Here is a 14,773-nt window from a genome sequence, read left to right on the forward strand (position 1 = left end):
AAATCAGTGAAACAGAAAAGAAAATCAGTGAAACAGAAAAGAAAATCAATGAAACTAAAATCTGGGTTTTGTTTTGTTTTTAAAAAAGATCATTAAGATCTTCTATACTTCTAGTCATAGTGTCCAGGAAAAAAAGAAACAGGATAAGCACTATCAGAAATGAGAGGTGACATCACCACATAGTTTGCTGCTGCAGCTGCTAAGTGGCTTCAGTCGTGTCCGACTCTGTGCGACCCCATAGACGGCAGCCGACCAGGCTCCCCTATCCCTGGGATTCTCCAGGCAAGAACACTGGAGTGGGTTGCCATTTCTTTCTCCACCACATAGTTTACACATATTTAAAAATAAGAAGTGAGTACTGTGAATAACTTTATGACAGTAAATTTACAACTTTGATGAAATGGAGAGATTCCGTGAAATACCTAAACTATCAAAACTTGCTTGTATCTACTAAAGAAATTAAATCCTTTCCAGGAAACAAAACTCTAGGCCCAGATGCTATCACTGGTGAATTCTACCAAATATTTAGAAAAGAGACAATATTGATTCAACACAAACTCATCTAAAAAAACAAAAAGGATGAAAAATTTTGATCTCATTTTATGAGGCCAGCTTTACCTTCACACCAAAACAAGATAAAGGCATTTTGAGGAAAAAAAACTACAAACCAGTATCCTTTATTAACATCAAAAATTTCTAAACAAAGATTTGGCAAATTAAATCTAACAATGTACTGTCAGAATAACAGATCATGCTTATTCAGGAATACAAGGTTGGTTTAACATTCAAAAATCAATAAATGTAATTTACAATATTAACAAACTAAAAAAGGAAAACTGTATGATATTCTCAATAAATGCAGAAAAGGTATCAAACAAAATCCAATATAACACTACTAATTAAAAACTATCAGCAAATTAACAAGAGGGGGTTAACTTTCACTACATAATAAAGAGAATTTTAAAAATACCTATAACATGATTCTTAATACCAAAAGATAAATACTTTCCTATTCAAGATTATACTGGACAGTCTTACCAATAAAATCAACAAAGAAAAAGGAATAGAAAGTATCCAGGTTGATATCATAGTCTTCTGAGAAAATATGATGAGATCTACTAAAAAAGTAGTAGAATAAGTGAGTTTAGCATGGTTGTAAAATACAAGATCAACAGAAAAATCAACAGCATTTCTACATATTAGAGATGAACAATTAGAAAATTAAAAGTTTTCCCAAAAAATATAAAATACTTTGAGATAAATCTGGCAAAAGATGTGAAATACCTGTACACTAATAATAAAACATTGATGAAGTTAAAAATATCTAAATAAGAGATATAACTTGTTTATAGGTCAGAAGATTCAATTCTGCAATGATGACACATCTTCTCCAATGGATCCACAGATCCAACACAATTCCAATCAAAAGCCCAGCAGTCATATTCATAGAAACCAACTAGGTGATTCTATAATTCATATGGAAACAAAAGGTCCTACAAAAGTGAAAGCAACTTTGAAAAGGAAGTTGAAAAAGTAACACTATATGATTTCAAAAATAATTACAGAGCTAGAGTAATCAAAATAATACTGTATTGTACAGGAGACTGGGGTCAAGACCATCCCCATGGAAAAGAAATGCAAAAAAGCAAAATGGCTGTCTGGGGAGGCCTTACAAATAGCTGTGGAAAGAAGAGAACCAAAAAGCAAAGGAGAAAAGTAAAGATACAAGCATCTGAATGCAGAGTTCCAAAGAATAGCAAGAAGAGATAAGAAAGCTTTCTTCAGTGATCAATGCAAAGAAACAGAGGAAAAGAACAGAATGGGAAAGACTAGAGATCTCTTCAAGAAAATTAGAGATACGAAGCAAACATTTCATGCAAAGATGGGCTCGATAAAGGACAGAAATGGTCTGGACCTAACAGAAGCAGAAGATATTAAGAAGAGGTGGCAAGAATACACAGAAGAACTGTACAAAAAGGATCTTCACGACCCAGATAATCACGATGGTGTAATCACTCATCTAGAGCCAGACATCCTGGAATGTGAAGTCAAGTGGGCCTTAGAAAGCATCACTACCAACAAAGCTAGTGGAGGTGATGGAATTCCAGTGGAGCTATTTCAAATCCTGAAAGATGATGCTGTGAAAGTGCTGCACTCAATCTGCCAGCAAATTTGGAAAACTCAGCAGTGGCCACAGGATGGAAAGGGTCCGTTTTCATTCCAATTCCAAAGAAAGGCAATGCCAAAGAATGCTCAAACTACCACACAGTTACACTCATCTCACATGCTAGTAAAGTAATGCTCAAAATTCTCCAAGCCAGGCTTCAGCAATACGTGAACCATGAACTTCTTGATGTTAAGCTGGTTTTAGAAAAGGCAGAGGAACCAGAGATCAAATTGCCAATATCAGCTGATCATGGAAGAAGCAACAGAGTTCTAGAAAAACATCTATTTCTGCTTTATTGACTATGCCAAAGCCTTTGACTGTGTGGATCACAATAAACTGTGGAAAATTCTGAAACAGATGGGAGTACCAGACCACCTGACTTGCCTCTTGAGAAATCTGTATGCAGATCAGGAAGCAACAGTTAGAACTGGAAGTGGAACAACACACTGGTTCCAAATAGGAAAAGGAGTACGTCAAGGCTGTATATTGTCACCCTGCTTATTTAACTTATATGCAGAGTACATCATGAGAAACGCTGGACTGGAGGAAACACAAGCTGGAATCAAGATTGCTGGGAGAAATATCAATAACCTCAGATATGCAGATGACACCACCCTTATGGCAGAAAGTGAAGAGGAACTAAAAAGCCTTTTGATGAAAGTGAAAGTGGAGAGTGAAAAAGTTGGCTTAAGCTCAACATTCAGAAAACGAAGATCATGGCATCCGGTCCCATCACTTCATGGGAAATAGATGGGGAAACAGTGGAAACAGTGTCAGACTTTATTTTGGGGGGCTCCAAAATCACTGCCAATGGTGACTGCAACCATGAAATTAAAAGACACTTACTCCTTGGAAGGAATGCTATGACCAACCTAGATAGCATATTCAAAGGCAGAGACATTACTTCGCCTACTAAGGTCCGTCTCGTCAAGGCTATGGTTTTTCCAGTAGTCATGTGTGGATGTGAGAGATGGACTGTGAAGAAGGCTGAGTGCCGAAGAATTGATGCTTTTGAACTGTGGTGTTGGAGAAGACTCTTGAGAGTCCCTTGGACTGCAAGGAGATCCAACCAGTCCATTCTGAAGGAGATCAGCCCTGGGATTTCTTTGGAAGGACTGATGCTAAAGCTGAAACTCCAGTACTTTGGCCACCTTATGCAAAGAGTTGACTCATTGGACAAGACCCTGATGCTGGGAGGGATTGGGGGCAGGAGGAGAAGGGGACAACAGAGGATGAGATGGCTGGATGGCATCACTGACTTGATGGACATGAGTCTGAGTGAATTCTGGGAGCTGGTGATGGACAGGGAGGCTGGCATGCTGCGATTCATGGGGTCGCAAAGAGTCGGACACAACTGAGCAACTGAACTAACTGAACTGAACTGAACATAAAGACAGATTAACACTTCGTGGAACTGAAGAGAATGCAGACAAAATCCCACATACACAAGGACAACTGATACGACAAAGATGCAAAAGAAATGCAGTGTAGAAAGGATAACCTTTTCAACAGACTGTGTTGAACAACTGAGTATCAACAGGCAAACAATTAACTTGGAACCATACCCTGCACCATACACAAAATTTAATTCAACATATAGCATAGACCTAAATATAAAACCTACATCAGTAAGACTTCTAAAAGAGAGCACAGGAGAAGATACGACACATTAAAAAAAAAAAAAAAAAGAATGAACTGGACTTCATCAAAATTAAGTACTTCACTGGAAAACCACTGTTAACAGGATGAAAAGACAAGTAACATACTAGAAGAAATTCTTTGTAAAGCATATGTGTAATAAAGACTTTTATCCAAAATATACTAAGAAGTCTAGAAACTCAAAAAGAAAGCAAATAATAAATAAATAAAATGGGTAAATGGGAAATAAACAAATGAAAAGATTTCAACATCATTAGTCATTACAGAAATGTAAATTATAACTATAATCGGATACCACCACCCACCCATCAGAATAACTAAACTTAAAAAGGCATACCATAAACTGGCAAAGAGGAATGAAAACTCCTGTACACTGCTGGCAGGGATATACATTGGTACAGTTACTCTGTAAAAAGTTTAGCATTTCCTTAAAAAGTTAAACATAAGGTACCTACCTTTTGATCTAGCTGTTCCATTCATAGTTATTTACCCAAGGAAAAAGGAGATATATATCCATATAAAGATTTGTACTTCAATGTCCACAATGCTTTACTTGACCAAAACTGTAAACAACTCAAATGCCCATCAACAGATAAATGGATAAACCAATTGTGTTATATCCATAAGATGGAATACTACTCAGCACGAACTACTGATTCATGACAACATGCTTGACTCTCAAAATAACTGTGCTTAAATTATGTCAGTAAATTAGAAAAAAGCATACATTGGATGATTCCATCTATTTAAAACTCTACTCATCTACTGACAGAAAGCAAATCAATAATTGGTTTTAGAGGAAGGTAAATCATGGCAGGAGGGAAGAATTACAAAAGGGTAGAAGGAAACCTCTACAGCTGCTGATCTGTTAACTAACTTGATTGTAGTTACAGTTTCAAAATTAATCTAATTGTACACTTCAAGTATGTGCAGTTTATTGTATATCAACTGTACTTCAATAAAGCTATTTAGAAAAATGGAATGGAAATGATGGCTGACTTGGAAACTTTTGCTCTCTTGAAAAGCTTCTACCATCACAGTAAAAAACAAAAGAAAACAAACTTTATCTAGCCTACTGGAAAATAAGTTACAAAGAAAACCAAAGTGGACAGCAACAGTCAACTATCAGACATGTAACTAAAAGACCATCCAGCATCAGCAGAGCTGTCAGATGTCTGCAGTCACATCAGTACTACAGGCACTGAGATCAGGAGAACCACTTGACCAAACCCACAGCAAATCACAGGAGAGTAAACAAATGGTTGTTCTGAGCCACCATTTTGAAGTTAGATATTAAATGTGAAAAATAACGACTCTAACAAAAACAGTATAACTTAAGAACATGTATATTTTAAGGGAATATAAATAGTATAATTTAAGGACACCAAGTTATAGAAAAAAGAGCAAAATTCAAAGACATCCAGGAGAAGAGCAATCACTTCCAAAACAGTGTTTGGTCAAACCAAGATGAAAAAGAAAGAAGAGAGAGATGAATGAGTACTATGTAGAACACTATATTCCTCTACAACTTGCTGTAGTCCGCTCTCTTTGCTTTCAGCTGTTATTTGGTGACTTAATACATTAACATGTTAGCAAGAGTAGGGGAGAAAAACCCGACAATGAAACAACAGGAATTCTAAGTTAAACTGATGTTTTTCCCTTAGTCAAAAAAAAGCTATATTCTAATACATGTTATAGTAACTCTCATGTTGTGGCAGACAAAGTACACTTCCATTACCTAAGAGTGAAAGAGAATATCAAGGGTAGCAAGCAGAAACGGAGTTGGAATGGCAGGTTGAGGCCAGATCACAAGATGCCTTGAATATTAGACTAAGAAGTTTAGAATACATTTTGAATACAAGAAGAAGCCACCAAAAGGTTTGAAAGTAAGAATAAGGGCTGTGATTTAGAAACAGTGAAGAAGGCTGAGCACCAAAGAATTGATGCTTTTGAACTGTGGTGTTGGAGAAGACTCTTGAGAGTTCCTTGGACTGCAAGGAGATACAACCAGTCCATTCTGAAGATCAGCCCTGGGATTTCTTTGGAAGGAATGATGCTGAAGCTGAAACTCCAGTACTTTGGCAACCTCATGCGAAGAGTTGACTCATTGGAAAAGACTTTGATGCTGGGAGGGATTGGGGGCAGGAGGAGAAGGGGATGACAGAGGATGAGATGGCTGGATGGCATCACTGGCTCGATGGATGTGAATCTGAGTGAACTCCGGGAGTTGGTGATGGACAGGGAGGCCTGGTGTGCTGCGATTCATGGGGTCGCAAAGAGTCGGACACGACTGAGCCACTGAACTGAACTGATGCATAATTTAGGCACATTTCAAGTAGACAAAAATAAAAAATAGCTGAAAGTTTTGAGTTCTAGGCATTCTACAAAATATACTAAAGGCCTGTGCTAAGGTAATGACAATGAGAATAAAGAGGATGCCAATAAATTAGAGTCAGGATTTAGCAAAATACTGGTGATTGGAAGAGAATGCAGAATCAAGAGACTCCAGGTTTTTTCCTATTATAAGCAAAGCCTCAATAAAAATATTTATGCATATGCCAAATACACTGGTGCTTCTTGCCACATAGAGTACTAGGAATGAGACAACACTTAAAATTCATTTTAATGTTCCTTGTGCACATATATCAGAGAAGGCAATGGCACCCCACTCCAGTACTCTTGCCTGGAAAATCCCATGGATGGAGGAGCCTGGTAGGCTGCAGTCCACGGGGTCGCGAAGAGTCGCACATGACTGAGCGACTTCACTTTCACTTTTCCCTTTCACGCACTGGAGAAGGAAATGGCAACCCACCCCAGTGTTCTTGCCTGGAGAATCCCAGGGACGGGGGAGCCTGGTTGGCTGGCTGCCATCTATGGGGTCGCACAGAGTTGGACACAACTGAAGTGACTTAGCAGCAGTGCACACACACACACGCACACATATATTTATATATATATATATATAAATTGTCTGAAACTGAGGAAAACTGTAGGGATATTTATGGCCTAGTATCATATCTACTAAAATGATATTCTACTTTTGATATTCAGAGAAAACACTCCCAAACACTATGGGCCAATTCTTAAAATGGTAAAGGATTTTCTTTCTCACATTTAAAATATCAAGGTACAACTTGATAAGGAGGTGACTGTGGCTCTGTTGATGATACAGTAATAGAATTTTTAATATAACTGACATGCCAGAGCACACAATGACTATTCTTGGCGGTTGAGGGGAAGGCCGTAAAAAGTGCTTTGGTTTTGACTTAAAGTGCAGAGAGAGACTGATGTTGTATTGCTCTACAGGTCATACAACTGTATACGCTTCTCACACAGTCTATTGATGTTTTTATAAAAGCAAATTGCAAAATATCTCCTAGATTCAGCTTTATTCCATAATAGCTAGTAGGATTAAACAACCATGCTAACAGTGAAAGGCAGTAAAGCAAAATTATTAAGACTTTCAAATTCTAGAACCAGGCTTCATGGGTTAGAATTTCATTATCAGTAGTGTGATCTGAAGTACACAGTATCTATGTAATCTGGGGCAGGTGCTTTAATCTGTCTACCACAATCAACTCAACTGTATGATGGAAGTAACAAAATTATGTATCATCAGAGAGCTGTTATGAAAAATAATTTTAATGCACACAGGCACTTAAATAGTGCCCAGCACAGAGCAGGCACCAAAAAAGTTAACCATCATAACAACTCAATTTTTAAGTAAGTAGTTAATTCACAATCAATGGATTCATGTAGGAGGCTAAGAAAAGGTAAAATACATTTGAGACAAAGGACCATCAAAATTATAAAGCTCTAGAATCCAATTAAACTTCTAATTATCTAGTAAGTTCACTTATCTAATACACATGGCATGGTAATATATAATTTGTAAGATTATTTTTATGTGTCCCTTTATAGATCATCTTTTAGTACAAATGACTGCAAAGAAGCGTGATTGCTTTGTACTGTGTGTGATCAGTCGTGTTCAACTCCTTGTGACCCCATGGAGTCCGCACCAGGCTCCACTGTCCAAGGAATTTTCCAGGCAAGAATAATTCCTATTTCAAGTGATTGCCTCACTGAACAGATAATACAAAAATACCAGTGACCTTACTAAACTATTATCAAATAATGAATAGTTCTCCATCTGTATTATTCTACATTATAGTGCATTATAATATAAAAAATGAAGATAAAATATAACCTCTTTTGCAGGCAGAGGCAAATGAAACTTGAACAATGGGATGAAATGGTTTACTTTGAGTTAGCTTCTGCTAAGATGGAAAGATTGAACCCACGTTCCTAACTTTCTTCTTTTCTCAGTTGCTGTTGTTCTTACTCGTTAAATGGTGTCTGACTCTTGCCACCCCATGGACTGTAGCCTGCCAGGCTCCTCTGTCCATGGAATTTCCTAGGCAAGAATACTGGAGTGGGTAGCCATTTCCTTATCTAGAGGATCTTCCCAACCCAGGGACCAAACCTGCATTTCCTGCGTCTCCTGTATTGCAGGCAGACACTTTACCTGCTGAGCCATCTGGGACTACAACAGAGTTACCAAAAAGCATGCTGTGACTACTCCCAGAAGTAAATGCTGACAGGGCTTGCTCCTTGGAAGGAAAGCTATGACAAATCCAGACAGCATAACAAAAAGCAGAAACATTACTTTGGCAACAAAGGTCTGTATAGTCAAAGCTATGGTTTTTCCAGTAGTCATGTACACATGGGAGAGTTGGACCATAAAGAAAGCTGAGTGCCAAAGAATTAATGCTTTCAAACTGTTTCAAACTGTGGTGCTGAAGTAGACTCTTGCGAGTCCCTTGAACAGAAAGGAGATGAAACCAGTCAACCCTAAAGGAAATTAACCCTGAATATTGACTGGGAAGGACAGATGCTGAAGGCGAAGGTACAATACATTGGCCACCTGATGTGAAGAGCTTACTGACTGGAAAAGACCCTGATGCTGGGAAAGACTGAGTACAAGAGAAGAGGGCAATAGAGAATGAGATGTTAGATGGCATCATCGACACAATGGACACAATCGACACAACTGAGCAAACTCTGGGAGACAGTGTGGCATGCTGCAGTGCCGGGAGCCAGCACGAGGAACTCCGCTCATGACAAAGGTCATAAGGAAGGAGGCTCGGCATACGCAAAGCGTAATCAAGCCTCAGGAAACCCCCTGTTCCCAAGCATCTACCCCCCAAACCAGAGTCTATCTACTTTACTGTTTCATGCTCTCACCTACACCTCTGACTTTATGGGGGGCTGTTCCCCACGGTTCTCTCGGAGAAGGAGTCAACGTGCAGCTCCAAGTCAATAAAAATTCCTGGGCGTGATAAGTGTTTCAACTCCTCTGAAGGTTATCTAGCCCGCTTGTATAGGTTCGGCCGGCCACATGTGATTGTTTACAGCCTCCCAACCTGAGAGGCACAAGATGTTTTAGACTTACTAAAGACAAGTTTTTTGGGGAAGTTAGAAATTACTAGTATAGTGGGTTGGTTAGGAATTATATTGGTGAAGGGTTTTTCATTTGTTGTGCCAATAATTGCTGCTAATTCCCTGCCCTGGGTGTGACAAGGGTGTCTCAGGTCAAACCTCTCTGCTGACAGACTAGCTTGTGTGACAGGATTATCCATACTCCTGCCACTAACACATGATTATTTACTACCTCTCAACCATAAACAGTACAGAGAGCCTGGAGTATTTTGAGAGTCTTAATTAGCATAGGGCTTTTCTCATTGTTGAGTCAATGATTGCCACCAGGCCTCCATATCCTTAGGCACCTGGGAATATATTAATCAATGTATTTGGAAAAGGAAATACAGTAATTTTTAAGGTTAGCAATACTAGACTTTTTGAGTTAATGAATTTTCTCTTTTGTAATAGATCACTGTACTTTGTTATAAATCACTGGGTCCTTGCTACGTAAAAATGTAACTTTATCACTATCTTAAGACTAAATAGATAAGGGGAACACTGGTGAAAGGATTTTCATTTGTTGGGCTGATGTTTGCTGCTAAATCTCCATATTCCCTGCCCTTATAATGAATATAACTAGCATATAGAAGAAATAAGTATTAACCTTTAAGCATATAGGAGAAATAAGTATTAACCTTTAAGATTAATCATGTTAACCTTGGGTTAAATAAATTCCTTTCTTGATTGTAACTCACTACACCTTCACCCTATAGGAATGCAACTTTATTTGGAGGGTGGTGCCTGGTTTAAGAAAAAACACCCTTGGAAAAAATAAGTTTTTTGGTTATCAGAAAGAAAGGATCATAAAATGTCAGCAGGCCTCATGGCCAGAAGATGATGTAAAACCCCTAAGATCTTTTTTTATGTAAAGCACCTGATTTTGATCAAGGTCAGGACTGCTGACCCCCGCGTGACTCTGTATTCATCCCTATGTGTAACAAAAGGTATATAAGCAAACCCCAAAATGAAATCGGATCAGTTTCTGGAAAGACTGATTCCCCCATGTCCTTCTTTCTTGCTCCCCGTTTTTCTGGCTGAATTCCCATCTGGAGCATGGGTGCTTGCCATGTCTACTTACTTGCCCTGGCTTTCAAGCCCATATGAGAAGGAGCCCAAGGAAGGGCACCTTCCAATATTCAAGTGGCGCCGGTGGCCTAAAGTAGATGATGCAAATTCCTTGTCTTGGAATTTTATTGGTATCCCACGTAAACCAAGTTATTCAGCCTCTTTTTCTCTCCTACTGTTTTCTGGCCGAATTCCCATCTGGTGCATGGGTACCCACCAAGCCTGCTAATTTTGCCTGGGCTTCTAAGATCGGACTGGGGTGGGGGGGACTCAGTGCCTCTTCTCCTTTGGGAGAATGGGAAGATGCCTGCAGCCTACGTAGGTGGTGACTGGTATTCCATGTAAACCAAGTTATTCAGCCTCTTTTTCTCTGCTAATTTTCTAATCCCTCTCTATCTGTAATTAAATAAGTTATTTCCAAGGACACCAACTCCGTCCCCACCTTCGAATCACCGTGGATTCACCGGGGCTGGACCCCGGCACTGCAGTCCATGGGGTTGCAGAGTCAGACTCGACTTAGCGACTGAACAAAAACAAAGACAGGAAAGCAACCTAAGTGTCCACTGACAGATGAAATGAATAAAAGATGTTGTACATACAGTGGATTATTACTCAGTCATAGAAAGAATGAAATAATGCCCATTTGCAGCAACATGGATGGACTTAGAGATTATCATAAGTAAAGTAAGTCAGATACACAAAGACAAATATTATATGATACCACTTATATATGGAATCTAAAATATGATACAATGAACTTTTTCACAAAACAGAAATAGACTCACAGACATAGAAAACAAATTTATGGTTACTAAAGGAGGAAGGAGGTGTAGGAAAGATAAATTAGGAATTTGGGATTAGCAGATACAGACAACTAAATATATAAATAACCAAGGTCCTACTATACAGCACAGGGAACTATATTTAATATCCTGTAACAAACCACAAAAGAAAAGGATGTAAATAAATATATAAAACTGAATCACTTTGCTGTACAACAGAAACTAACACAACACTGTAAATTAACTACATTTCAATTAAAAATAAAGTTAGTGTTCCCTATGATCAAAATTGATTCCTCAAAGTTTCCTCAATGCTAATCTGTAATTTTACAAATTTCATGTGAAAATGTCTTTTCCAACCCATACTGCCAAATACTGACATCAATCCATGAGCATGATTTTAATTGAATACATTTATCACTTGATAGGCAATTATAAAGTCTACTACATTTCTTCTATGATTGCATGTTAACATGTCATTACATTGTAATCACTGCCAATTGAAGGTTAGGTGGAAGCACTCTTCATTTGTACAATTAATGGTTCTGAAATATGGAAATTTCTTCCATAACGGCATCAAAGTTCAAAAAAATACTATCAGAACCATGGCTTGAGTTCAGAAAAAAATATACATTGCTAATTTTTCTTAGACATCTCACTTCTTGTTAACTTTTGACAGCAATGGAAGTATAAAAAGCAGCCTGACATTACTTGTAATTCAAACATTTAGTTCTGTTCAGTCGCTCAGTCGTGTCCGGCTCTTTGTGACCCCATGAATCACAGCACGCCAGGCCTCCCTGTCCATCACTAACTCCCGGAGCTTACCCAAACTCAAGCCCATCAAGTCAGTGATACCATCCAGCCATCTCATCCTCTGTCGTCCCCTTCTCCTCCTGCCCCCAATCCCTCCCAGCATCAGAGTCTTTTCCGAGTCAACTCTTCACATGAGGTGGCCAAAGTACTGGAGTTTCAGTTCAGTTCAGTTCAGTCACTCAGCCATGTCCGACTCTTTGCAACCCCATGCAGCTTTAGCATCATTCCTTCCAAAGAAATCCCAGGGCTGATCTCCTTCAGAATGGACTGGTTGGATCTCCTTGCAGTTCAAGGGACTCTTAAGAGTCTTCTCCAACACCACAGTTCAAAAGCATCAATTCTTCGGCACTCAGCCTTCTTCACAGTCCAACTCTCACATCATACATGACTACTGGAAAAACTATAGCCTTGACTAGACGGACCTTTGTCGGCAAAGTAATGTCTCTGCTTTTGAATATGCTATCGAGGTTGGTCATAACTTTTCTTCCAAGGAGTAAGCGTCTTTTAATATCATGGCTGCAGTCACCTTCTGCAGTGATTTTGGAGCCGCAAAAAATAAAGTCTGACACTGTTTCCACCGTTTCCCCATCTATTTGCCATGAAGTGATGGGACCAGATGCCATGATCTTGTTGAGCTTTAAGCCAACTTTTTCGCTCTCCTCTTTCACTTTCATGACGAGGCTTTTTAGCTCCTCTTCACTTTCTGCCATAAGGGTGGTGTCATCTGCATCAGTTGTCATCAAAATGGCTTAACCACGTATAAATTTCTGACTGCTAAGTCAATGAAAGGCTTTGGGCTTGAGCAAGTCAGAATATTCAGCTTCTATTTCTAACAAAAACTTAAAATATAACCATCTGTTTTACAATATTTACCCAAAGATTAGTTTTGTAAATTTGCCAACTAAGCCTTTTTCTGCTCTGTGTTTTTACCACCATCAATTAAAACATGTTAGCAGATTCTACTTCAGGTTATACTGAATTAGTGCTTTCTCAACCTTTTTGAAAATTTTTTCACCTGTTGTTTCACACATGCTATTCATGGGGAATAATTCATTATCATTTCACACTCTGCCTTAACTATTCAAATAACAACTGAGCAGAATTAACATCTGTCAATTCATCACAAGAACCAAGCAAACGTACTTCAATTGCACCTTCATTTTAATTTTTTATATTTGTGAAAAAAATTCTCATGTGATGAGTCCATTTTAAATTTTCTAACTTTTCCTGACTACTAATTTCAGTGAGTTGAGAATACTATGATGAGTACTTAGCTGGGTAATGTCAGCTTATATTGTATTCTTTTCACATCACTATAGTCATTCTAAAATAAACAATATGTTTCCATCTAATTCAGTAATAAAATAATGCACACTCCCATGTGCTTTAAAAGCATGACATTCAAAATTTATTTTTCTCTTCTTTCATTCCGACACAATTTAATTCCTTATGCACTAGTAATAAAAATAATATGAAATGTCACAGTATAGCAATATGCATGGTACTTCAAACACAAAATTTATAAATGTTTCATTATAATTTACAGTACACTGAGCGGAAGAGTGAAGAGATGAAGCACCATATATGGTCACTGTTGGGAGTACTCAACTCAGATGCTGTCACTTGAAAGCAGCCGTAAACAACATGTAAATAGGCATTTTCAAGGAGATGTTATTTATGGACAGTAAAATTTAAATTTTAAATAATTTTCAGGTGTCAAAAATATTTTTCCTCTGATTGTTTTCAATCATTTAAATACATAAAACTATTTTTAGTTTATAGTCCACATACCAACAGGAAGCAGAGTAGATATGATACATAGTTGGCAATCTGCAAAACCTTTCTATACTCAATATTTTTTTATTTTATGGAGGCATTTTCGGATGATTAACCCAGTCAGTATTAAACAGCATGAACAGGAAAAGGACTGAAAGCAGAGAGATAAATTAGTGTAGTAGTTGAAAGGACAGTAAATGGAATCTAAGTATCTCATTTTAAAGCCCTTCTCTCTAATATATACTATCTGTGTAACTGTGGATAAAACTTAATTTCTCAAACCCTCAATACACTAATCTACTAGAAAGGGCAATTGTATTTACTTTGAAGTGTTCATTTAAAGATTGAAAGAGATGATGCACATAATCTGATTATAACAACACTTACATAGAAGGTGTTCAATAAATGTTAACCATGATAATTCAAATTAACATCGCTAACTCAAATTAGGTGATGATGACAATGAAAAAATAGAATTTGAAAAGATGAACCAGATCTAAGCACATTAATGGACCAGAGAAGAGATGCAGAAATAAATTCAAATTGATATGAGAATATTGTATGACATAAACACAAAATTTATCATTTTTGTGAAACATCCTTGGGAATAAAGGGAAGGATTCATAATATAAATTTGAGAATATCATGTGAATATAGATGAAAGCTTAAAAAATCTGGATTCGACTTTAAGGAAAGTGAAAGGAATAAAAAGAAAACAAAGTAGGCACCATTTATCGGTGGGAAGAAGTAGAAGAATCAAGAAAGAAGATACAGTAGGAGGAGTAACCTAAATAGAACAACTGCTATCACAGACAGTAAAACCTAAAGAGTGTGAAAGAGTAAAAAGATCTCACCCAAGAAAATCCAGTTTAGATGCAATGTAATGATTTCATAAGAAAACACCATTAAAATCTACTTACTGACACAGCTATCATGGTACTATCTGGCCTCCATTCAGCTTGCTTGTAGGACCCAAACTGAGAAGATGATTTTGCAGGTTCCTTGTAGGTTACAATTAATACACTGGGCT

The 14,773-nt window shown here is 37.8% G+C and overlaps 1 protein-coding gene across 1 annotated transcript in view; it reads right to left on the bottom strand.

Moving 5' to 3' along the window:
* LOC120860222 (guanine nucleotide exchange factor subunit RIC1-like) overlaps window positions 1-14,773 on the bottom strand; it is a 140,785-nt gene that overhangs the window by 80,251 nt on the left and 45,761 nt on the right. The window contains exon 2 of the mRNA XM_040236005.1: window positions 14,664-14,771. Within this exon, the coding sequence (XP_040091939.1) occupies window positions 14,664-14,771 (108 nt within the window). The remainder of the gene's footprint in view (window positions 1-14,663; window positions 14,772-14,773) is intronic.

This window comes from Oryx dammah, unplaced genomic scaffold (assembly GCF_014754425.2).
Source record: "Oryx dammah isolate SB20612 unplaced genomic scaffold, SCBI_Odam_1.1 HiC_scaffold_11050, whole genome shotgun sequence".
NCBI classification, from domain to species: Eukaryota; Metazoa; Chordata; class Mammalia; order Artiodactyla; family Bovidae; genus Oryx; species Oryx dammah.